At 34.5% G+C, this 26,979-nt stretch overlaps 2 protein-coding genes across 3 annotated transcripts; one reads left to right on the top strand and one right to left on the bottom strand.

Annotated features, from left to right (window-relative positions):
* Positions 1 to 6,030: 6,030 nt before the first annotated feature.
* LOC111375244 (E3 ubiquitin-protein ligase UPL5) lies at positions 6,031 to 20,834 on the top strand. 2 transcript variants are annotated; one of them, XM_022998048.1, is made up of 3 exons: positions 6,031 to 7,925; positions 10,596 to 11,185; positions 20,054 to 20,317. In XM_022998048.1, the coding sequence occupies exons 1-3, from the start codon at positions 6,215 to 6,217 to the stop codon at positions 20,195 to 20,197; spliced, it is 2,445 nt and encodes an 814-aa protein (XP_022853816.1). In that variant the 5' UTR covers positions 6,031 to 6,214; the 3' UTR covers positions 20,198 to 20,317. The 2 variants fall into 2 exon arrangements, with proteins under 2 accessions (XP_022853816.1, XP_022853815.1); XM_022998047.1 differs by lacking the exon at positions 20,054 to 20,317 and adding an exon at positions 20,325 to 20,834 and having other exon boundaries at positions 6,033 to 7,925.
* A 723-nt stretch (positions 20,835 to 21,557) lies between these two features.
* Positions 21,558 to 22,891, bottom strand: LOC111375243 (patellin-1-like). The gene is made up of 2 exons (XM_022998046.1): positions 22,637 to 22,891; positions 21,558 to 22,262 (listed from the first exon to the last, which is right to left on the bottom strand). Exons 1-2 carry the CDS (start codon positions 22,649 to 22,651, stop codon positions 21,762 to 21,764), a joined length of 516 nt encoding a protein of 171 aa, XP_022853814.1. The 5' UTR covers positions 22,652 to 22,891; the 3' UTR covers positions 21,558 to 21,761.
* Positions 22,892 to 26,979: the final 4,088 nt, after the last annotated feature.

Raw genomic sequence — 26,979 nt, 5'->3', positions numbered from 1 at the left:
AGAGATGACTGCTAGATGTTTATTTCTAGTTTATACTTATTGTGACCACGGGGTAAATTGAGGGGATCGAGTGGAAATGGGTGCTGTGAAGTATGTATCGGTTCAATGGTGAATGACCCATTTTGACTTATTGGTGAAGATGAACGGGTCCTGTTCACTTCTTTTGGGAATCGAATCAACCTTGCGTTAATAATCCCTAAGTAGTTATAATTTTGGCTTAAAACATCCTTACCTATAAAAAGTTTGGCTAGTAAAGTCCCTACCTTTTAGAAATATTCTCTAATAACGTCACTACCTTTTAGAAATATTTGTGAATAACGTCCCTAACTTTTAGAAAAAATTTGGTGAGAGAATTCCCTGTTTTCTTCCCTAAATACACAATTCTATCACAGAATCTGAGACACAATTCATCCACCAATCAATCGAAAACTGAAACAAAAATATCCACTACCCGTTGAAGCAAAAATAACCGAAAACTGAAGCAAAAATAGATACAGTTCATTTCAAATATGCAGACAAAATTACAAATTAAATTGTACCACACCCAAATGGAACAACAGGTGATTTTTTTTTCATGAATGTATAATTGTGTAACATCTTCCTTTGTAGCATAAGAAAAATGGAATATGAAGTTTACTTGTAAAGAAATTAATTTTACAGGAATTTTACCGGCAATCGAATTGTCCTGGATTGGTCAGAAAGAGACTTCCGAGCAACCTGCTTTATCCACCAGTGAGCATAGGTGGAGAATTTAAACCCTTTTGAAGCATCAAATTTCTCTGCATCTCTCACAAGGCCTCGGCATCCTTCCTGGTGAAAATTTGTTAAAAATGTAGTGTTAGAAAGGAATCAAACATCATACTATTAGTTTTACAGTTTTTCTAGCAGGAAACACCTTAAGCTAGATAATCAAGACCAACAAAGAAAATGATTACCTGAACCAAATCTTGAAGGTTCATCCCAACTCCCTGATAATTTTTTGCAATAGAAATAACAAGACGTATATTGCTCTTTATCATTTTATCTTTGCAAAGAATACCATAATTTAAACGCTCCCTCAAGGTTTTCTGATCAACGCCGGCCACAGGAGCCCATTGAGCAAAAGTAAGCTGTTGAAATGGAAGATAAATGGAAATTTTTGAAGAACCGAGAGAGAGTGGAATGGGAATCGTTCAGGCTGTGAAGTGTGAAGAAGGAAATTAAGAAAATGAGGGTTTTCAATTAGTGAGACAGTTTTACCCTTGCTGAGTGGAAAAAAATTGGTTATCTCTCTTTAATTAACGGTAAAATGGATGGAAATTGGACGGAAGGACCTTCATCACAACGAAAGGTTTATTTGAGGGCAAAAATGTCAAAAAATGAAAGGTGAGGACGTTTTTCATAATGAATTTGCGCCAATTACCCTAATAGATATATATGCCATATTGTCATATTGTCAAGGGCGGTGATGGTAGCTATGATTCCTAGAGCTTGTAATTGTGGTGGAATACTTATTATATAATTGAGAAGTCATTTTGGATTGTAACATGATTGAATTGAAGAAACCCTAAAAGGGACAATTGGGGGAATGTTACATGAATTTTATCTCGTTTGTAAATCATACGTGAATTAAACTTTGTTCCAAAATAATACTGGACTAACAATATTGTTTCTCATCCGTTCAAAAATTAACATCCATCATTATCACGACTATGGGATAGGTGATGAGACAAGTGGCACACCTACGTATTTTTTAAAATAATAGAGTTGAATACGCAAATGATACACGAACTTTAATCCTTTTTTTAAAAGTTTTAAAAAACAAGTCTCCCTACACCTTTTTTATAAACACTTTGGGTTCTATCTTTCTCATTCTTTGAGAATTTGATATTTTCTTTATTTAGCAATGTTTTAAAAATCAGATCGGCTCGACAGGTTCTATTGGGAAAATTGGGAAATAGGACCAAAAATCGTTCCAATTAGATTTATAAAATCTCTAATTAAAAATCTGTCCCAAAACTCGTTAAATCAGTCGATTTTTGGAAAGCCTTTAAATTGACCAGTTTTTGGAAAACCCGTGACCCGTTTTCGATTTAATTGATTCAATTTTTGTAAATGTTTTTTTTTAAAATTAAATGTATATTTTTAAAATTTTTGTAAATGTATATTTTTTAAAAATCATCAGTTCGACTCTGATTCAACCTTTTGACCCTTTGATAATTTCCCTTTTTCAAATCAATTTGTCAAACATTGCTATTTAGAACAAAATATTTTCTCATTGCTCTTTTAGATTTATAAGTATTCCTAAATTTTACCATCAATTTCAATTTTGGGTCATAGATGTCTATCCTAATACGAAACTTAAGAAACTTCATCTTCAAAATTGTTGCTTATAAATTAGATTAATGTTATGTGACCTCATTTGGGTTGCAACTTCAATTTAAGTGGTCTTAATGTGATATTAATTGATAGGTAGAATTAAATAATTCATTCAATTTCACCTTTCATTTAACCTAAATAGTATTAATTGATAGGTAGAAATAAAAAATTCATTCAATTTCACATTTCATTTAACATATCGTTTAGTGCCACGAGACAAATATTAGACAGTTTATATGAATTTTCTTCAATTCCTTTAATGTAGCCCTGCTATGCATCCAATCCAAATCTCACAACTTGCACACTATGTAGTTCAAAGGCAAGTTGTCATCCTCATAGAAGTCATTGTCAAAATTTCAAAATATTGCATCCTCTTCTTCGACATTAACAATACCTTTATCATCTGTAACATGTAAATATTGTTTAGATTTTAAGAACAAATTGATTAGATAAATAGCAATAAAAGATAAGAACCTTAGGTAATCCCTAAAAAGAATTATGAGGATTCTTAAAAAACAAAATCGAGTTCAAGTATGACTCTGAAATAATATGTAACACTTTGTGTATGTAACTGTAACACTTTGTGTATGTAACTATAAGCTTTAAATTTGCCCTCGGGACATAGCTCAATAGTGCAAAGAACATGAGTGAGGTTATCTCACAATATCCACTACCCGTTGAAGCAAAAATAACCGAAAACTGAAGCAAAAATAGATACAATTCATTTCAAATATGCAGACAAAATTACAAATTAAATTGTACCACACCCAAATGGAACAACAGGTGATTTTTTTTCAAGAATGAATAATTGTGTAACATCTTCCTTTGCAGCACAAGAAAAATGGAATATGAAATTTACTTGTAAAGAAATTAATTTTACAGGAATTTTACCGGCAATCGAATTGTCCTGGATTGGTCAGAAAGAGACTTCCGAGCAACCTGCTTTATCCACCAGTGAGCATAGGTGGAGAATTTAAACCCTTTTGAAGCATCAAATTTCTCTGCATCTCTCACAAGGCCTCGGCATCCTTCCTGATGAAAATTTGTTAAAAATGTAGTGTTAGAAAGGAATCAAACATCATACTATTAGTTTTACAGTTTTTCTAGCAGGAAACACCTTAAGCTAGATAATCAAGACCAACAAAGAAAATGATTACCTGAACCAAATCTTGAAGGTTCATCCCAACTCCCTGATAATTTTTTGCAATAGAAATAACAAGACGTATATTGCTCTTTATCATTTTATCTTTGCAAAGAATACCATAATTTAAACGCTCCCTCAAGGTTTTCTGATCAACGCCGGCCACAGGAGCCCATTGAGCAAAAGTAAGCTGTTGAAATGGAAGATAAATGGAAATTTTTGAAGAACCGAGAGAGAGTGGAATGGGAATCGTTCAGGCTGTGAAGTGTGAAGAAGGAAATTAAGAAAATGAGGGTTTTCAATTTGTGAGACAGTTTTACCCTTGCTGAGTGGAAAAAAATTGGTTATCTCTCTTTAATTAACAGTAAAATGGATGGAAATTGGACGGAAGGACCTTCATCACAACGAAAGGTTTATTTGAGGGCAAAAATATCAAAAAATGAAAGGTGAGGACGTTTTTCATAATGAATTTGCGCCAATTACCCTAATAGATATATATGCCATATTGTCATATTGTCAAGGGCGGTGATGGTAGCTATGATTCCTAGAGCTTGTAATTGTGGTGGAATACTTATTATATAATTGAGAAGTCATTTTGGATTGTAACATGATTGAATTGAAGAAACCCTAAAAGGGACAATTGGGGGAATGTTACATGAATTTTATCTCGTTTGTAAATCATACGTGAATTAAACTTTGTTCCAAAATAATACTGGACTAACAATATTGTTTCTCATCCGTTCAAAAATTAACATCCATCATTATCACGACTATGGGATAGGTGATGAGACAAGTGGCACACCTACGTATTTTTTAAAATAATAGAGTTGAATACGCAAATGATACACGAACTTTAATCCTTTTTTTAAAAGTTTTAAAAAACAAGTCTCCCTACACCTTTTTTATAAACACTTTGGGTTCTATCTTTCTCATTCTTTGAGAATTTGATATTTTCTTTATTTAGCAATGTTTTAAAAATCAGATCGGCTCGACAGGTTCTATTGGGAAAATTGGGAACTAGGACCAAAAATCGTTCCAATTAGATTTATAAAATCTCTAATTAAAAATCTGTCCCAAAACTCGTTAAATCAGTCGATTTTTGGAAAGCCTTTAAATTGACCAGTTTTTGGAAAACCCGTGACCCGTTTTCGATTTAATTGATTCAATTTTTGTAAATGTTTTTTTTTAAAATTAAATGTATATTTTTAAAATTTTTGTAAATGTATATTTTTTAAAAATCATCAGTTCGACTCTGATTCAACCTTTTGACCCTTTGATAATTTCCCTTTTTCAAATCAATTTGTCAAACATTGCTATTTAGAACAAAATATTTTCTCATTGCTCTTTTAGATTTATAAGTATTCCTAAATTTTACCATCAATTTCAATTTTGGGTCATAGATGTCTATCCTAATACGAAACTTAAGAAACTTCATCTTCAAAATTGTTGCTTATAAATTAGATTAATGTTATGTGACCTCATTTGGGTTGCAACATCAATTTAAGTGGTCTTAATGTGATATTAATTGATAGGTAGAATTAAATAATTCATTCAATTTCACCTTTCATTTAACCTAAATAGTATTAATTGATAGGTAGAAATAAAAAATTCATTCAATTTCACATTTCATTTAACATATCGTTTAGTGCCACGAGACAAATATTAGACAGTTTATATGAATTTTCTTCAATTCCTTTAATGTAGCCCTGCTATGCATCCAATCCAAATCTCACAACTTGCACACTATGTAGTTCAAAGGCAAGTTGTCATCCTCATAGAAGTCATTGTCAAAATTTCAAAATATTGCATCCTCTTCTTCGACATTAACAATACCTTTATCATCTGTAACATGTAAATATTGTTTAGATTTTAAGAACAAATTGATTAGATAAATAGCAATAAAAGATAAGAACCTTAGGTAATCCCTAAAAAGAATTATGAGGATTCTTAAAAAACAAAATCGAGTTCAAGTATGACTCTGAAATAATATGTAACACTTTGTGTATGTAACTGTAACACTTTGTGTATGTAACTATAAGCTTTAAATTTGCCCTCGGGACATAGCTCAATAGTGCAAAGAACATGAGTGAGGTTATCTCACGCTTTGTTGACAGCCGCAGTGTGGGGTTCGATTCCTGAGACATGAAATTGGACTCCTTATAGATACAGTGTACAAGCAGCTTTTGTTTCCTGGTCTATTCGGACACATTCCACAATTTATCTTCCTTACAAAGCTCTAGGGGTGGAATAAAGCTGTGGGAGCCCTCAAGGTTGGGGTTCAACCTTTAAATATAAGGTTTAAATTTTTCTAATAGATGCATCATTTGTCACACCAGCTGTACCGTTAGTCCTTATCAACGAGTTTTTAACAGTTTCCGTCCAAGTGAGGACCAATATGCCAATTTTGAAAAATATGAGGACCTAAAGTTCTTAAAAAATCAAATGGTGAGTTGATGTGCAAATTTCCCATTGCTTGCCAGGTGCCAGCAGGGCATCCCCCTCACGCTATGACTACCCTTGCACATTCACACTCACACGCTGATTGATGCTCCATCAGGCTGATGTGTAAGTATAATCGGTCGTCTTCTCCAAATTCTCACCCCCAATTTACAGAAAGAGTAAACAGTCTGAGGTATAAGCTAATAGGGTTTTTTGTTCAATTGATTCTATGGGCTCAGTCCTACCGTGAAAACCCTACTCGTCCTTCCCTCACAAATGTCTTCAACTCCTTCCAAACGCAAATTTGAAGATTCCGTCGATGAATTGTCTTCCTTAAGCCATAGTCCTGTCGCCACCAGGATGAGAAAGGACCAAACTGCTCTCCCTTCTTCCTCCAATTCACCCGTCTTGTACCGGCCCCGATCATCACTCACTGAGTCAACCAGCTCCCCCGCTCGCCTCCAGTTCTTTGTCCGTATGCTCTCCGAGAGAACCCTTGTCGTTCAAGCCCACTGCACCGACACCATCAAAACGATCCATGAGAAAATTCAGAAGATTACCGGAATTCCGGTGATGGAGCAGCGGTTGATTTACCGGGGAAAACAGTTGCAGTGGGAGAAGACTCTGGCTGAGTGTAATGTCCAGAACGATGCTGGGTTACAGTTAGTAGGGCGCATGAGGAGTACCGAGCACCCCCAGGCCTGGCAGCTCATGGACGACGTCGTTTCCATGGTTTTCTACCTCTACAAGAACAACCACTCTAAGCCACGTCCTAATTTGGTTCCCTCGAAAACCGTCAAATCGATGCTTCTGGAGTTCCTCTCCATGACCTCGCGTACGGATACTAATCAAGCATCCAGTCATTTGCAAATTTTCATTTCTTCCTCAGCCCCAGCTGCTCTGGTAATGCTCTATATGTCCTCTCATAAACCCAATAAGGATGTAGCAAATGATGCCATTAGACAGTTTATTAGTTCGATTAAGAATGTTTTGCCTAAGAATACACATTATCTTTGCGCGCCTATAGTTTTGGAATTCTGTAAGTTGCTAAATGGGGCGGCGGGGACTGATGATCCATTATATACTTTTTGCCGGAGTAGTTTGGGGACAATGGTTGAGTGTGAGATTGGAGAACGCAGGGAGATGTTAGGTATTCATGATATTTTTCGGTTTGTTGGGGAAATAGCAGCTAAGTTGTCGCACAATCTACAGTTAAGCATGGACACAAGCTCATGTCTGGGGCCTTCATTGAATGAAGTACAGGATTTCACTGCCTTTCTGGTTGCAGCGAGAAAGAAGATCGAGGAGCATGTTGTGTCATGTGGCCCAATCACATTTCCTCTGGGAGAGAATCGTTGTCTGCCAGTGCCTGATGGGGAGGAGATTACACATTTGCATGGGATTTTCAATAATTTATTAGGAATTATGGTGGAGTGTTTGAAGAAAATTGATGAGCACCTGGAGCTGCGAGCGACTTTGGATAATGAGACCCTTTTCTTTGGATGGTGCCAGTATATAACGATTTTAAAGGAACTTAACAGTATTTCAAAACTTTATACTGGTGCAGAGGAGTTGTTTTGGGACAAAATGAGGCAGAGGAAGGATGCCTTGTGTTATCTTACTCTCAAGTTTGCAAAGAGGAGTGATGATCACAAGTGGATTCTTAAGCACAAGGAAGTGACTAATTTTGAGGTGAGGAGGCATTTAGTGATGATGATGCTTCCCGAGACAAAGGACGACTATGAAGAGCTGCACGAGATGCTCATTGATCGTTCACAGTTGTTGGCAGAATCATTTGAGTATATTGCACATGCAGAACCACAAGTTTTGCGCGCTGGTTTATTTATGGAGTTCAAGAACGAGGAGGCCACGGGCCCGGGCGTTCTAAGGGAGTGGTTCAACTTGGTATGTCAAGCAATCTTCAACCCTCAAAATGCCCTCTTTGTCGCTTGCCCTAGGGATCGTAGAAGGTTCTTTCCAAATCCAGGTATGGTGTCTATGTTTTAATGACCTGCTTCTTTAAAAATTTACCAGTGAAGGCCTCATGTGATTAACATCAAATATTTTTTGCAGCAATACAAGCTTGTTAGCTTTAATGATTTTCTTACTGTTTGAAAATCTGTGATGTACAGGTGCAGCAAATGAAAATAGAGATACGTTATCATCTATGCTTATCACTTGTCAAATAATATGCATGGAAAACACTTAATAGTCTGGCATATATATATCTCTATTTTGTTAAGGGAGTGATTCTTTTGAGGTTCAATCTATCAACCCTACTTTCACGTTTCTAATATTTGCATAATGATTATTTACCGGGCTTAATGGTTTTTAAAACAGTGAATTCTTCCTTTATTATTGTCTTCTAAAAATCTCTTAATACACATTGAAAGAAAAAAAATATAGGAGTATGGAAAGATCTCATCTTTTTGAATCCTCCTCTCTAACAATGAGATGATTTAAGAATTCTTTTAATTGGCATTGGCTTTGTAAATTGAGTCTTTATTTTATTTTATTCTTTTTAAAACATAAATAAATAAATAAATAAATAGTATGTGAAGTACCTTTGACAACAACTGCACATGGGAAAGATGAAAATAATGACAACCTGCCTTGTCCCCAAAAAGGATCTAGTGGAAGCAGAACTATACAGGATACTTGTTAATTTTAGCATTGTATTTTGAATGAGCACTGAGAGTTCTTAATCTTTAATCATTATACAAATTGTTTTGACATTATATGTTTATGAAGCAAGGTTGAAGTTCAAATAGGAGCAACTAATGATGGGAAGGTGGTGGAACAAAACTATATGTGCTTGAACCCAGCATGGTGTCAAATATATCCTTTGTTTGATCCCCATTCTTTAAGCTCATTTTTCCCCAAACTCATTTTTAACCACTCTCCCAATAAAATAATATTGCATGTAAACCCAAAATTTTTATCTACTTTTTAACTACACATTCTTCAAAAAAATGTCACTTTTTACAAAATCTATTTTAATTGATACATGCATTATGTGGCTTATGTGTGCTGCATGGAAGAGTTACATTTTTAACTTTTTGATTACATGGTTGTAGATAAGAACTGCAGTGTACTTGGCTCTGTTACATAGTCGAGTGCTATTATCTTTGTGAGGTTTACACCAACAATTTACTATGAGGAGCAATATTTATATAAATGGAAAAGGATGTCACCTTGATAAAAGATGGAAAGGGGTTGATCTCTCTTTTTTCTTTTTCTTTATTTTTTTTTTTAAGAAAGGTCCCTATCCTGTCTACTGATAGAAAGATTAATACAAGACCTTTCCTGTATAATTACAAGGAGAGGAGGAGATAGAGAATTATATGAAGTTATGAATTTGGGAGTAATACTCCTTTTACAAAAGTTTGAAACAATATTACCTCTAGGATACCAACTGAAACCAAAATACAATATAGGTTTATCTCGTTATCGTTCTCTCACAAGCGCCCCCCATTCTCTCGCTCCCGATTCTTCGTAGGGAGGTTGTTGTACGTCGTTGCTTTCTTATTTAGAATTCCTACCTATTTTTGTAGGAAGGAATCGGCCTTTTTTCTTTTCCTTGATAAGGTGGATAGGAATGCACTTGTAGATGGATCAAGAATGCTTATGTCTCGTGGAACGGAGGAAAAGTATATGGGGATTTAATTTCAATAAACTAATCAATTGTTGAATCCCTCCTTCCTCCTTCACCCCAGTGCCCCGTGTCACACAAGCATTCGCGTCATTTTGTCTCCCTGAAAGGCGGTGATATGTGCGAATGCATGAAAAAACCCCTCTAAATCCAGTACAATAATGAGAAGCTATGGTGTTTTCTCAATAAACTTAGGTATTTTACTTCTTTAATCTTCTTAGACGGCAAGAAATTCGGAAGAACATAAATAAGATGTCATGCATCCCCTCATAGTAAGAGTCTTGCCAATCGTTTCTATTGTTTTGCACTATTAATCTATTTTAGGATTAGGTTTAGTTTTCTTAGAAGTATGTGAATTGCTACATGTTTTGAGGAATCTGAATATTAGAAAATGTGGCAAATTTCTGTAAGGGTCCCTCATCTCTGTAAAACTTTTACTTGAGCATTCTCTGTTGAAAAGCCATATGTCAATCTAGTTGCTGTCCCTGGCCTTATGGAGTTCTCAATGTTTCTATCCGCAAATCCTTTCCCCCAGGAATCTCCCTCACAAAATCACCATGCCAAAATTGTGATACAGCAGAAATCAAAGAATTTACTTTGACGTTAAGTTACAGTTCCTTTTTCCTTCTTTTTCACTAATAACAATTAATTAGCTGTAAATGTCTCTATTCATGTAGGCCCCTGTTTGATGGCCATTAATTGGCAAAAACAAAGTCTTGAATAGTGAATTTTTGGATAATGTATGGTTAAGAAGTAAGGAAAAGTTTTGAATTTACATGCAAAATATTTTATTGTGTGAATGTGTGATTAAAAGTAAGCATGTAGAAAAAAGAGTTTTAAAATGAAGTATGTCAAACAGGGGCTTATATAGAGTGTCTAAAGCACTGTATTAAGTGTTAAACGTGTTACAAATTACTTTTCTCCGTGTGTATTTTAAGTACTTGTAATGTTGATGCATATGACAAGGCAATAATTTCCTTCCTGTGCCCTGTTTTATATTTGCAGCATCTAAGGTGGATCCTTTGCACCTTGAATATTTTAGCTTCTCTGGCAGGGTGATTGCCTTATCATTAATGCATAAAGTACAAATTGGAATAATCTTTGATCGTGTGTTCTTTCTGCAATTAGCTGGGGAAACTATTTCATTAGGAGATATTCAGGATGCAGATCCTTATTTGTATAGTAGCTGCAAGCAAATATTGGAGATGGATCCTGAGGCAGTTGATCAAGATGCTCTGGGTCTGACTTTTGTTCATGAATTTGATGAGCTAGGATCAAGAAAGCTTGTGGAGCTCTGCCCTAATGGGAAAAGCATTACAGTAAATAGTAAAAATAGGGAGCTCTATGTTGATTCTCTTATTCAGCATCGCTTCGTCAAGTCTATATCTGGACAGGTGGCCCATTTTGCTAGAGGTTTTGCTGACATTATAGGTTGCCAAAAACTCCAGAGATCCTTTTTCCGAAGCTTAGATCCTGAAGATCTTGACTTGATGCTACATGGCAGTGAAAGTGCAATTTCTGTGGAGGACTGGAAAGCACATACAGAATATAGTGGCTATAAAGAAACTGATCCGCAGATATCCTGGTTTTGGAAGGTACGTTGGTATAACAATATTTTTTTGTTTGCTGTCCTGGTAGAACATTCTGCAGACGTTCATAACTTCGTATTACTAGCCAACAGCAAAACGTTTTGCTTCCAGCTTTATGCTATGTTAATTTTTGCTCTATCTTATCCCCTTCTAAATGGAAGGTGTGCTAGTGGAATTTTTTCTTTTTGTTGGCTTCCCTGTATAGAACTTTCCAAAAACGTGCATATATTTTTGTCTCCACTCAAATTAAAACCTTTTGCATCACCTCAGCCTATGTTAATTTTGGTGTATGGCTTCTTTTAGTGAAATACGAATGACAATGTATTACTTTGTGAATGGCGATTTCATCAGGTCTATGTAGCACATATAATATCATGTCTTTTTAATAACTAAGTTATTTTATCAATTTTAATGTGATTGACTATTATGTTGACTTGGTACTAATCTTTTGTCTTACATTCTTTAAGTCCGTCTATCTTTTGGCTGAATCATTTTCCCTTAGGATATCGTTGAATTATATAGTTATAATATATAATATAAATGTGGTAAAAGCAATTTATCTATATATGGTACAATTATAATGATAATATAGATGTCAATCTATAATCTTCGACGATATTCGTAATCTTATCCAATCTCATTATCCCTTGTCAAATTGATTCTGCAATCATGAACTGATGACGATACCAACAACAATCTATGAAAAATAGTGACGATGAGAGATCTAAGAACGAGAAGTAGCGCTGAGAAACAACCAAAAACCATTCCAAGAACATTACAAAACCACTTCAGAGAGCTTACTCCCCAAGAAGAATTTCCAAAAGAAATTCACGAAGTATGCTGACACGCACGAGCTCTATAGAACTTAGTCGCACACATAATTCTTATTCTGACAAAAGCTCTAATGCAATAAACCAGCCAAAAATTCAGCAATATATCGCTGGTTAAGATGTAGTAGTTAGAAGAAATCCCCCAAAACAGCCTACAGAAAAAATTCAAAGATGATCCTCCTTCGAGAATCCAAAACCACTCAAGGGTGATCCTCCTTCGAGAATCCAAAATTAGCTCATCATCCGAAAGCTAAAATCACCACAAGAAACATTTTCACAACTACCTAGAAAATCCCTTCAGCATCCACACCCTTCTTAAGACAAGGGCCCACATCTCCCCCACCATTCGCACCTATTGACTTTGGAGTCAAAGCCAAATATTCAAAGAAAAATATCCCATAATTATGCGCCCCACCCCCCTTGATGAGTGCTCTCCTATCCTCCGATCTTCAAAAGATGATGATGTTTGCCCCATGTCTTGAATATACTACCGAAAACCCAAAGATAATTACAGTTGGCACTCATACATTCTTGAACCAATATTACCCTAACTTACTCAAGCCCCCAGACAAATAACCCTAACCCAATAAAATCTACGTCCAATTCCCACATGCCCCAACTACCCCGACCAAACCAAACCCATAGACACAAACCATGTCCAACCCATATTACTGGATATCTTTCCCCAAAAACCAGACCCTTGCTGCACTTCTCCTTCTTCTTCTTCTTCCCTTTATACTTTAAGCAAATAATTAATCAGGTTACACACACTTGGCAGCTGAATTTTAGGAGACTATAGTTTTTGCGAAGCATGTTGCAAAACACCACCTGCAATGGGCAAACCCTTCCAGCCGAACACACTAATTACCCCAGCACAGTAGCAGCCCCGATACTAAAAATTTCGATCAAGTGTCTTCTGATCAGATTCCGATCAGCAATGAAGAACTCATTCAATCAGAATCGCTGGTAGCCTACAAATTTTTCACACAGCCGAGTCGCAAGCAACCCAGAAGTTGAACAGAAACGAAGGCGACCCAAGATGGAAATGCTGAACAGATGAAACCCCGCGCCGGCAGCCCAAGATGCAGAGATGAGCCGACAGCCAAGAACCGTTGATGCTGTACGAAGAAATCAAACAAGGTTAGTTTTTCAACCAACACCTACTGCTATACTACTCTGCTTTACTTGGGAAAATTTGAAGAAAGCAAGGGAAGCAGATGATAGGAAGCTCCTCCTGCTGTGAAAAAAGCCAACCAAGAAAAACGAGAAAATTCCAAGAGGCTCTAATACCATGTCAATCTTTTAGCTGAATAATTATCCCTTGGGACATCTCTGAATTATATAGTTACAATATATAATTTAAAAATAGTAAAAGCAATCTATCTATATATAGTACAATCGTAATAAATATATACACGTCAAGCGTAATCTTCGATGATCTTCGTAATCTTATTTAATCTCATTGACAAAGTCATCCTTCCTCAATTATGATTTATTCTAAATACCTATAATGCTAATTCTTTGTGAGAAATTGATGTCCCTCATCTTCTCTATCGTCCTTATTTATATCAAGATTAAGAGGACTTCTATTCAATTCTAGTTCAACTTAACCTAAAAACCTTGAGATTTCAACTCTTCATTCGAAATTCCAACTTAAATATTGTCCTTCTAGTCTCCTTTTTTTCTATTAAATAAATAGAATCCATTTGTGTGTTTTTTTTGCCCCTCTATATTTATCTACAATTTTTAAAGAGGCTTAATCAGCAAATTCTTTGTGAGAAATTGATGTCCCTCATCTTCTCTATCGTCCTTATTTATATCAAGATTAAGAGGACTTCTATTCAATTCTAGTTCAACTTAACCTAAAAACCTTGAGATTTCAACTCTTCTTTCGAAATTCCAACTTACATATTGTCCTTCTAGCCTCCTTTTTTTTTTCTATTAAATAAATAGAATTGTGTATTTTTTTTGCCCCTCTATATTTATCTACAATGTTTAAAGAGGCTTAATCGGCTATCAAGGTGTTTTTCCTTGGAGAGGTGAGGGATAAAGCTTCCAGATAGACTAATAAATATTCAAAAGAATATAAAAATACAAAAAAATCTCCTAATGAATCATGCACCATCTTAAAAATCCATAATAGAACAAATTAGCAAAATTGAAAGTTTAGCTTGCAAACAATATAAAATACATCAGTAAAAGAAAAGAAAATAACTTGAAAAGCTAAGATCAATAATAGAATGTCCAAAAAGTGCAAGACAAAGGACAAACAACTTAATCATCTTGAGGCTTAACCTTGAGGTGTTAGCCTCACGAATGGCACTTAAGGTGCGGGAAAATATAGTATCATAAATTTAAATGGTTATCCGACACTTTGCATTCACACCTTAATATATACACAATCATCGTGGTACTTCCCTTCATAAAATGACTCGAGGCAAACCTATAAAATAAGAAAAGAATAGAATCTATTAAAAAGACAGGTTAAAATTTTTTGTTTAAAAAAATAGATCAAATATTGAGGGGAATAATTAAATGTCCGAAAAGGACATGACAAACAAGCGCACGCCTCAGTTGCCCTGAAGCTTATGTAAGTGAAGCTTATGTAAGTAAATAGAGATATAAGATAAAAAATCAAGGATAAGCCTTCACAAATGGAATTAAAGAGCAAGCATCAAAATGCTAAGAAGCATACTTGTATACTTATTGTGTACCCGTATTTGATACGTGTTCAAATTTGGGTACGTTTGGACACTCTTCGATACGTACATGATAGGTTTTTTTTTTTAATTATTTTATATTTTTTAAAATTTTAAATACGTATTTGACACCTTAGGACAAGTGAAGAAGAAGAGTTTTATTGGTTTTTAACTTTTCAAATCTCATTATATTATTAATGGTAATAGATGATATATATATATATATTTTTTACCTTAGTAGATAAATATTGTTATTATCTGTAACGTATTGAAAATAGATAATATTTATTAACTAGACCCCCATGCTTATCAAAAAGTTTGAGCCCTATTCTCTAAAAAAAAAAAAAAAATTTTTTTTAACTTATTTTCAACCATACATTTTTCTATTAAAATAATTTTGCATATAAATTCTAAACTTTTTCATATTTTTAAACATACATTCTCCAAAAAAATCACTATTACAAAACTTATTTTTCACAAAAATGGGGCTCAATTTTAATTTTCTTATAATAATGAAATTATGCTGAATTTTATTTTTAACTTGTGAAAAATACTAGTATATATACATGTATCCACATTCTATACATGTATCCACATATTCTAAGTTTTGTTAAAAAGATGTATCGTTGTATCAGTATTGTATCGTATTCGAATTACATATTCAAATTCGTGCTTCTTAGTTGAAATATTCGTTGAAAGCCTTAAATGAGGTGGCCTCAAGGCATAAGCTTAAATAGCCATTTTAAATTGTGGACACTATCAGACTTGACTTTGCTACATAGAGAATCGTTTTCACTCTTAAAATCTCATTTAATTATTCTGGTCATAAATTCCCAAATATCTTAGATGCTTCTAAACTTAACGAAAGATTCTATTTGGACCAATTTCATTTAATATTCCAAGTTTTATTAAAAAGATGTATCATATCGTATTCGAATTCGTGCTTCTTAGTTGAAATATTTGGTGAAAGCCTTAAATGAGGTGGCCTCGAGACATAAGCGTTAAATAGCTATTTTAAATCGTGGACAATCAAACTTGACCTTGTTACATACAGAATCTTTTTCACTCTTAAAATCTCATTTAACTATTTTGGTCATAAATACCCAACGGCGTAGATGCTTCTAAACTTAACGAAAGATTCTATGCGTACCAATTTCATTTAATATTCATTCTCTTGATTGCCAATCGTACTTTGGGAAAATATGCTTAACATTTATATCTTAAATAGAGTTTAAACATCCCCAAGATCCACGCTATGCCTTTTATTAAATATTTTGCCAAATTAATCCATCCTTTTGTAACATTTCACCATGAAAGGTAACTTTTTTATTTTGATCCGTAATATGTTTGGTTTAGATTTCTATTTCTTGTCTCTTAGCCTATTTATCTTGTAAACAATTCTTTTCATCCTTAGTTCCAAGATATATACAACTTCTTTTACAGTTTTCTTCATGCTCCCAATTTATCCTGTTAGTTTCATGTTTAGCTAATTTGGACTTATTATAAATCTATGCATTTTTAGATTTCACGCTTGTTCAACCTATTCCAATTAAGATTTTAGCTTGATTACCTAAATCAACCAGTTGTCTTTTGGCGAATTGCTATAAGTATGCCAAATTTAATTCTATTTTCGGAATGGGCACTTAAATGCTAATAGACTACTTTCCTAATATGGATAAATATATATGTACCGAAAATGAGTTATCAAATTGGTGCCTTGCCCTCACATGCGCGCGGGCCTCGCGTGCATTTAAAAATTCTGGCTTGTGGGACCTACCCTCCTGTTGTGAGTGTAGGTAAAAGATTTAGTAAAAATGTGTAGATAAATGTAGCATTGTCCTTCCTAAGATAAATCTTAACTATATGATCTCATCTCATCCGAATTTGCTTAGCTTCTCTCGGCCAATAATTTATTGAGAATTAGAAATTCGAATTCTATTCCACCGCGAGATATTCGTGAAAAGAAATAAAGACACGCAAGAGTTATAAATGTTCGTTTCAATCTGAGAATACGTCCTCTTCATCCGTTGCAATAATTCACTATATTGAAAAAAAGTTTACAACAAAAAAGCTCAAATCTTCTCTAACCCCTCTCTCTCTCTTTTATAATGGTAATATAAAAGCCTAATGATGGCTCCCTCTTTATAAGCAAATTAGGCAAAATCAAGATTTACAATGATACAAATTCCTAAATTGGAACTTATGAAACACAAATTCCTAGACTGAAATTTTCCTTCTAACTCCCATGTCGACTTCACTGCAGATGTCGGTCCGCGTACTAGCTCTACATAGCAGCATATTTGAATTTTGATTATGACTATGGCTATCTTGTTTGACGCTTTTCCTTTTATTTTATATCAAAGTTTGTATCTTCTGTTGATGGTTTGACTGCCACGGCCTTGTTCAAGTAATCTTATTATTATTTATCACTGATAGTTATACCAAACTAATTGCATACTGATCTTCATGTTATATGTAGAATTTATAGTATTATGTGTTTAGGTAAGAAGTAAAATCGATAGTTTCTTTCGATTGTCATTTGCATTTTTGGTCTAGCTATTGTTGCAGGACATGTTGTTTCTTTCGATTGTCATTTGCATTTTTGGTCTAGCTATTGTTGCAGGACATGTTTTTTATTTAACAATCTTATTTACCTCAACAATATTTGCCCCCCTTCTATCATTGAAACAAGAATAACATTTAGTTCTGTAGGTCTAGAAATTGTCTTTATCTGGTAAATGTTGCTTTGAACAATTGCTTTGCTAAGTATTTCATTCAAGTGCCATCGGACATGGGAAATTTAGATAATGAGAGTAAATATTAGATTATAAGAAATTGCATAGCACATCAAGTGAGGTTCCGACACACGTGAATGTGAGTAAAATTAGTCGAAGAAAATAGAATTAGAGTAGGAACTTGGATCATAGAAACAGATGGTGCAAAATGTTGCAAGAGATGTGATATTTGAGAGTCCCCTGTTTAAGCGTGTGAGAAGTTGAGTGCATAAGGATGAAAGCCAAATAATTTTATTTAGTACCAACAGGAAAAGGATGGAATTATTTATAGACTATTGAGGAGGACTAGACTAGAGGACTAGACTATCAGTTGGCATATTGTAGATATTGGGGAACATTAAAATCCTACTAACTCTAGTTATGCCAAACTAATTGCATACTGATTTTCATGTTATATGTAGAATTTATAGTATGATGTGTTTAGGTAAGAAGTAAAATTGATAGTTGTTCTTCTCGATTGTCATTTGCATTTTTGGTCTAGCTATTGTTGCAGGACATTTTTTTTATTTGACCATCTTATTTACCTCAACAATAATTGCCCCCCTTCTATTATCGAAACAAGAATAACATTTAGTTCTGTAGGTTTATAAGTTGTCTTTAGCTGGTAAATGTTGCTTTGAACAATTGCTTTGCTAAGTATTTCATTCAAGTGCCATCGGACATGGGAAATTTAGATAATGAGAGTAAATATTAGATTATAAGAAATTGCATAGCACATCAAGTGAGGTTCCGACACACGTGAATGTGAGTAAAATTAGTCGAAGAAAATAGAATTAGAGTAGGAACTTGGATCATAGAAACAGATGGTGCAAAATGTTGCAAGAGATGTGATATTTGAGAGTCCCCTGTTTAAGCGTGTGAGAAGTTGAGTGCATAAGGATGAAAGCCAAATAATTTTATTTAGTACCAACAGGAAAAGGATGGAATTATTTATAGACTATTGAGGAGGACTAGACTAGAGGACTAGACTATCAGTTGGCATATTGTAGATATTGGGGAACATTAAAATCCTACTAACTCTAGTTATGCCAAACTAATTGCATACTGATTTTCATGTTATATGTAGAATTTATAGTATGATGTGTTTAGGTAAGAAGTAAATTGATAGTTGTTCTTCTCGATTGTCATTTGCATTTTTGGTCTAGCTATTGTTGCAGGACATTTTTTTTATTTGACCATCTTATTTACCTCAACAATAATTGCCCCCCTTCTATTATCGAAACAAGAATAACATTTCGTTCTGTAGGTTTATAAGTTGTCTTTAGCTGGTAAATGTTGCTTTGAACAATTGCTTTGCTAAGTATTTCATTCAAGTGCCATCGGACATGGGAAATTTAGATAATGAGAGTAAATATTAGATTATAAGAAATTGCATAGCACATCAAGTGAGGCACTTGTGAATGTGAGGAAAGTTAGTCGAAGATAATAGAACTAGAGTAGGAACTTGGATCATAGAAACAGATGGTGCAAAATGTTGCAAGAGGTGTGATATTTGAGAGTCCCATGTTTAAGCGTGTGGGAAGTTGTGTGCATAAGGATGAAAGTCAAATAACTTTATTTAGTAACAACAGGAAAAGGATGGAATCATTTATAGACTATTGAGGAGGACTAGACTATCAGTTGGCATATTGTAGATATTGGGGAACATTAAAATCCTACTAACTCTAGGAAATAAATCTGTCTTAATATTGCACTAGGAGGATGAAGACTAGAAAAGCAATTGGGCCATATGGAATCTTATTCTAGGTGAGGTAGGTATTTATGTTTGATGGAATTATATAATAGCTTAAAGCGTTAACAGATGCTTAATGAAGGAATTAAAAATGTTAGAGAGGGGTGGGATTCAAGGCTGTACAAATTATAGACATGTTAAGCTTGAGTTATAGAATGAAATTTTAGTAGAGGGGAACTATTTTGTAACTGGGAGGCTTTAAACAATCAATTTGTTGTTTTGTCGAGAAAATGTGATATGGAATCATCTACCTGCTTTTGAAATTTGACGATGAAGTAACAGAGAAAAGAAACAGGAATGAACATAGAAATACTTGCAAGTACAGTTTGTCCAAACATGCACCCTCAAAAAACTAAAATTGCTTATTTACCTGTAAGTGAACTTGTAAACTTTTTAAACTTACCCAAATATGCTCCTTTTGATGTTCATGGTAGAGAGGATTCATATAAAAACTAGTTGATACATAGTTTTTTTGTAAAAGAAAATTTACAGGACAATACTGGATGGAGACAATAGACAAATTTTATTACATGCCGCTCTTGCTAATCATGTTCAATTCTATCTAGTCGAGTATATCAAACATGGTCTTGCAATTTAGGACTACATATTTGAAAGGAGATATCTCCTCTTTCAAAATTAAGTTGGAAAAGACATAGTTTCTTTAGAAGTTATAACTAACCTTGTGCTTTTTGAGCTGCTTTCCATATTTTCTTAAAATATTTTTAGATGAAAAAAGGAAGTATTAATTTTCTTCGGTGTCTTCCTATGGCATATAACTGTCCATGTTGCTGATTACATCTATTTTATTGTAACATTAGCTGATGAGCCATCGTTTTCATGATTTCCGAGATGAAGCAATTCTTTGTCAGACATCTCATGAACAATTTCTTCATCATTTGGACTATTTGGTATATGTGTGCTCTTCTAGAATTTCAGAGTCAAAGGATAGAAATGTGTTCTAGAACTTTTGAAGCACTGCAATATGGATTCACTGAAGTTCCCCAATATGGATGAAGTGCCTAAATTTTTGTTGTGCTTGGAGTTGTATGAATCCTATCCTTCTAATTTGACTAAATTTTACCCTTCCAGATCGTAGGGCGCATGTCAAAAGAGCAGAAAAAGGTTCTCCTCTTCTTCTGGACCTCAATAAAATATCTACCGGTTGAAGGTTTTGGTGGTCTGGGTTCTCGCCTTTACATCTATAAGTCGTCTGAGTCATCCAATCGGCTACCATCTTCTCACACATGCTTCTACAGGTTGTGTTTCCCAGCTTATCCTTCCATGTCCATCATGCAAGATCGACTTCGCGTCATAACTCAGGAACATGTAGGTTGCAGCTTTGGTACTTTGTGACAAACTAGCTGCAATTTTGGACTGTGCTTTCTGTTGCACATAAAAGATGTGCATTCAGGCTGTAGTGTACATAATACAGGCAACTCTAATCTGTTTTGGAGCCAGACCATGTAATTAAGGGGTGTTGCCATTGTGTTCTCTTTAATTAAGATTGTGACTTATAGCGTCCCTTGTCAAATGTTGATATTGGTAAAAGCTAGTTAATAAAAAGGTCAAGAATTATGAAAGTTCGCTTACATTTTGGAATTCCTTTTTCTTTGAAGGTGAAATGCTGATCCCTCTCCCCCATGCTTTATAATGTCCAATGTTCATTCTCTTTTGTTGTCTTATACTTACAATGCGTATGATGACTATGAGAATGATGCGTAATTATTTGAAGTTAAAGATTGCCGATGAAGGAATTGCCCAAGTTGGAACCGATGAATATGGTAATTTTACTGAAAGGTCTCTTTATAATCTAGAGATATATGTATCTTTAGAGCATACGAGAATTGTTTATATTCATCAGCTGGATAGAATATTGAAAAGCTGAAGTTAAATCATTAGGTACAGCGTGTGAATGGATTCAGCGCAATGCTTTGCCCAAGTCGCTCAGTTTGTACCACCAACTTGCCCTTGGTGTCGAGCCCACGGCGCATCAGTTTTTAGTTTTTATTTACTTAAAATTACATTTTTACAAACGGTTTGCACGAGAAATTCACGATGTGTCGAACTAGCTTGTCTTACTTAATAGGGAAATTCTACTTGATGCTGTACGAGCTTGCAGCCTCCTCACATGGGGGGGCCTACGCTGTGAGGAGGTTGTCACTCTCATTGTAAACGAGCGTATAGCAAGCACCGTCCTACTTAATATCCCAGTAATACCTAAGTGAAATCATTTGACCTCTTATTTTACTTTTGGGGATATGGGATAGAGGAGGGGAGGTTCCCACAAGGATGTATTGCTCATAACAGAGAGAAAATATAGTATTAAGTAAAATAATTTACGGTTCAATATTCCATCAGAAAGCCATACTCAGGTAAACATTTAATTATGCATCATAACATAGTGCTTTTTGGACTCAACAAGCTAATATTATTTCTGCTTTGAAACCCCAATACATAATACTAAAATAACAAACTGAAAGAAACAATAGAAAACAAACTTTGAACATGCTGGATACCGCGAAACCCTCACTCCTCTTTCGCAGCCGGCGCCACAGCTTCGGCTGGTTTCTCCTCCTCAGTTGCCGGTGCATCAGTGCATTTGGGAGCTTCTTCCTTAGTCTCCTCAACAACAACCTCCTTTGGAGCTTCAGCTTCTATTTTTTCTTCCACCGGCTCTTTTGGTGTAACTTCTTTGGTTTTATCTTCCGCCACGGTCTCTTCTACTGTAACCTCCTTAGTCTCGGCTACAGGAGCAACAGGTGCCGCCACCTCTTCTTCGGTTGCTTTCTTTTGTTCTTTGGTCACAACCTCGGTTGATGTCACCTCTTCTTCGGTTGCTTTCACTTGTTCCTCGGGCACCACCTCGGGGGCAGCTGGTGGTGCTGCCACCTCTTCTTTGGTTACTTCCTCGGTCACCACCTCGGGGGCTGGTGTTGCAGCCACCTCTTCTTTTTTTGAGGCCTCTACAACGGTCTTCACCTCCTCAGTTTTAACAGTCTCCGTTAGTGGCGTTGGAGCTGACGCAACCTATTGAAAACAGAATTTTTAGTCTTGAGATAATAGAAATACTGATAAAAATGATCATTATCCATTTTTCAATCATACACAAACATATAGAAAAGAGATCAGCATTGATCTATTAATGAAACTAGCCAATTATGATTAGTTCAGATAAATTCATTTGAGATTATCAAAGATCTTTATTCATGATCAAATATCACATTCGATTGAATTATCAATCCTGAAAAACCTAAATCGGTACAGGAGTCGACTGCTGGAGCTAAATCAAAAACTTGATTAGTATACTATAAACTTTTGATCTCAAGGTGGGTGGGTTGCACTAAGTAATCTAGAACGAGAACTTGCTGAGGTTATAATCTATGAAAATACAAAAAGAGAACCTGAGATGTGGCCATTGCGATTGAAGGGATATGTAACTGATGAAAATAATAAATGTGGTGATGAAACTGGGAAAGAAGATGTATTTGGTAGTGTGTGTGAGTGTGAGTGTGAGAAGATTGATAAATTAGAGGGCTACTTATAGTGGTGTAAAATAAGTGGTTTTTGAATTAAATAATTAATTTGATTAATAAAAGAATTAGTAGAAATCTGACATGATTGATGTCTTTGTCTAGTTGTAAATGGTTTTACTTTACAGAAAATGGGTAATCCCACATCCACATGGCGGAGGCCATTTTGCATGTAGTTGTCATCTTTTTCCTTGAATCAATGGCCTATTTTATGTTTTGTGCTATCATGCTCTCATGTTCATACAATCCTATACGTTTACACTTCTTTCATAATTTTTAATTTAGCCCCTTTTTGGTGGGAATTGAATTTAAATTTTAATCTAAATCAAAGTCAATAATTAATTTAAAAAATTACTGTTCAAACAGGGATAAAACCCGGAGTTTGGAGCCAAGGGGGAGATGGCAAAACCTTAGCCCCCGATGTGAATCGCGCAGGCCCCGCATGATTGAAGATCAAGGGCCGAGGTGGATTGAAACCCGAGATTTAATCCCAAGTTCTGAAACACTCATCTTAATTTCAATCATATATTTCATAAATCCCACAACTTTTTAATTGACAACCCCCAAACCAAAAAATTAAATAAATAAGGGGCTAAATCTATTTGATACAGATTTTAACTGAAATTTATTAATGAATTGAACTTCAAATTATAAGAACAAGACACAAAAAAAGTGTTTTTTCAAGAAGGAAAAACGTATGGAATTCTTTCAATAATCAGCGTTGGCAGAGCCGTGATTTTGTTAATCTTTTTGGTAATTGAATGAGCGCTGTCTTAATCCTAGCCCACATCATGATTGATTGGTTACAATTTTTATGCTTCACCTCTACCTAAGAAAGATTTGTGTGATTTTCTTCTTCTTTTTTTTTTTTTTTTCTCTTTTTACTTCCAAATAAATTTTGACACTCTAGATATAGTAATCCTTTTATTAAAATATAGTTTCAATAACAATATATATTTTCATAATTATACTAAAAGAAGTCCAAAAATAATATTAAATAGTGAAAACTTATCAAAGATGAACACGTTTTTAAAAAATAAAGTTAAATCATAGATAAAGACAAAACAATTAAAAAATGCAAAAATGAAATAGAAAAAAGAAAGTGTGCAGAGATGCGTCCACTCCACGGAGTAGTTGCATTGAGTTGTTTCACTCCATACAAACTCTGCACATGGAGTGAAACCACTCCATGCAGGGAGTGTTCTTATTCCGTGTATTCCGAGTCTGAAGTCATATCTTTTTTTTTATTCATTTTTTGTTATTAATATTTTTGCTTATATCCCTTCTCCCTGCGAAACCTTTGTCGAACAGTAAAGAATTAATCACAGTAACTGTTGCATTCGCATGTGCCTTCTCTTGATCTGGTGTATGCTCATTATGGCTGCAATCGTATATCTAGAATTTCCACTCTGAAATATTAACCAAAAAAAGGTACCAAGTATTTTCGGGAAATGAACATGGAATTAATAAGTACTTATACCCTACCCATGGACGACTCTCTACAGGTATTTTGCCGTTCATATATTTGTTTAGAAGAGTTCAATCTGGTTGACCTATAATAATTCCCGCCTGAAAGTCACTTTGCCAAATCATCATATTAGCACACTCATTTTCAAATTCAAAGTCCATGATTACATATTCTTTAGACACGCAGGTGCAACCATTAATAATTAATCGTCTCAAGAACTTCAACTCCAACTCAATTGCCTGATGGAATAAATTGATAAAAATTAAATATGTTAAGTATGAAATATCCTTTTTTTTTTTTTTTTTTTGCTTTAAATATTTTTGCGACTTACTAATTTAATATGCACACATGTAGTACTTTTGTCGCGATATTAATTGTTTAGCCTTTCGTATTTCAATCTTATTGTCTCGATTTCATCTTAAAAACTATTATTACTTCTATATACAAGTGAGAGTTGATTAATAGTATTCTTTTTATAGTGGATAGCCTTCTAGACGCTTCGCTAGAAGCGACTAATTTCTAGTTTATTTCCCATTTTTGTCAACTTGGTCTACTAGAAGGGTATGTAAGTTAGATTCTCATAAGAAAGAATGAGATGTAAGCTTGTTGAGTCATGTTTGTTATGGAATATTAGATAAGAAGCAAAATTGGAAGAAAAAGATCTAACCCCAGTTTGGTTTAGCTAAAAATCATATTTTTAATAGATTTTGATAAAAATTGATGAAATCTGTAGTTGAAAAGTTAATAAAATTTGTGGATCCTATGAAAAGTATGGTTAAAATTAATTGTTGACTTTGATCTAAATTTCTGTTGTCTCTCTAGTTATACCAAATAGGGAATTACTATTTTTACTACCATGTGATTTATCCAGTGATTTATAATTTATATTGTCAAATAATCTCCGAATCTCATCCCACCAATGTTACAGAGTGCAAAATGGTATGAAAAGTACAAAACAACAAAGAATGTGAGCAAAGAATATTACCACGAAATGATGTTTAAGATGCAAATTAGTAATGGGTCAAAATCAAAATGTTTAACCATTTGAAAACTCAGTAGCCAATTGATGACCCTCACGAACCAAAAGCCAAGAAGCTGGGACCAGGCCGGTGACTTAGTATGACCCAATTGCAAAGAAAGAAGATTAATGTTATTTAGTTTTACTGAGATTATAACTTCAGTGGGAATATACAGCACTATTGAAAGAAGATATGTTTTCATCTTAAATCACATCATTGCTTCATATAATAGTGAAAAATTTAACACTTCCATTGATTATAGAAGATGTCATAAATAAATAATTTTGCTTACATCCTAAATCATGGCTCTCTCAATATTAAACACTACTATACAAAATTACAATGAAAACTTCAATATTTACCATCTATTATTATTTAATCTAATATATTGAACATGTCACATTGATGTTAAACATCAGTTTATGTGACAGCTGCATGTTATTGAATAATAGATTCACTTAAATACAATGTCATATTATTCATTTGATTGAATCTATCAAGTTTGATCACTCGAAAAGTGTTATAGCATTACTGGTGTTAGATAGCATTATTCTTTAAATAAATAATTTTGCTAGAAAACATTCTCGGCAATGAGCATCCAAGAAACGGCTCTCTGAAAATGCATTCCATTCGGGGCCCCTTGCGAAGAAGCTTTCCAAGTGGTACACTCTTGACAAGGGACCCACTTGTCCCCGTCGGATCACAGTCATCAACCCTGAATCCCTCATTGTGTTTTGTGTCCCCCACTCCTTTTTGCTTTTTGCATGATTATCAATTTTAAAGAATTTCAACATTATGATTCAAATCCAATGGACATACTAATTGATGTGTATTAACACAGTTAGACGTGTCAAAATGGACGGTGCAAATTCACAAGAGTAATCAACATAGACGGTCGATTCTTTAGAATTTTTCTTTGATAGTTACCTTTTGAGCTAGACCAAATTGACCCATTTGCCCGCCAATGTTAATGGATTGACCGTTCTTGAACTTGACTAATTACGTGAAATATATTTATATGAGCTTATTAAAATGAATATTTCTTTGTATCCTGTTTGAGTCAAATTTTTAAATTTATTTTTTGCAAATTCATTTTTAATTATATGTTCATTACAATAATTTTATACGAAAATTTAAAATTCTTCTTACTTTTAATCTATAGATTTTTGAAAAATTGTTTTTATAAAATAGATCTTGAAAGGGAAAAAAATGGTCAAGCAGAGGTAAATAGAAACCAAGATCCTACAAGCCAAGCGCTAGATCCTACAAATAGTTTAGGCGTGGCCATGCTGTCTTAGGTGTATATTCTCTGGAAAGATGAAAAAGTTGATTTGACAGATGGACGGTGGAGCGTCCCCACTATACAAGACCGGCCCACGATTATTTGTACCTTTAACCGTGGCGTGAACAAATAGGAGTATGCCACGTGTAAATTTAGACATCGGATCACATTCAAGTGTAAAAACTAAACATTTTGTATTTTGGCTGATATAATCTATTATTCGCCCGATTCATCATAAAGCGTTTGACGAGGTTCTCAAACTTCTGATTTCTGAGCGGTTAAGGTAGTTTTAAAGCTTCAATCATGCTCCTTGGACAGAGATTGCCAACAAGGAGGGGATGACAGGGTCTTGTGGCAGGACGAAATTGGGTGTTTTATTTTTATTTTATTTTCTTCAAATTGTCTAATAATGTATTAATACGTGTCCCTTTTGTTATTCGTTCTG

The sequence above is a fragment of the Olea europaea genome, unplaced genomic scaffold (assembly GCF_002742605.1).
Source record: "Olea europaea var. sylvestris unplaced genomic scaffold, O_europaea_v1 scaffold1352, whole genome shotgun sequence".
Classification (NCBI taxonomy): Eukaryota; Viridiplantae; Streptophyta; class Magnoliopsida; order Lamiales; family Oleaceae; genus Olea; species Olea europaea.
This window is presented reverse-complemented; position numbering and strand designations above follow the sequence as displayed.

What these genes read in the sequence shown, in the direction of transcription:
- LOC111375244 (XM_022998047.1), top strand. Translation starts at nt 6,215, where the DNA reads ATGTCTTCAACTCCTTCCAAACGCAAATTTGAAGATTCCGTCGATGAA. An exon ending in AAGGTTCTTTCCAAATCCAG is followed by an intron (nt 7,926 to 10,595) that starts GTATGGTGTCTA and finishes TTATATTTGCAG; the next exon opens with CATCTAAGGTGGATCCTTTG. An exon ending in AGATATCCTGGTTTTGGAAG is followed by an intron (nt 11,186 to 20,324) that starts GTACGTTGGTAT and finishes TTACCCTTCCAG; the next exon opens with ATCGTAGGGCGCATGTCAAA.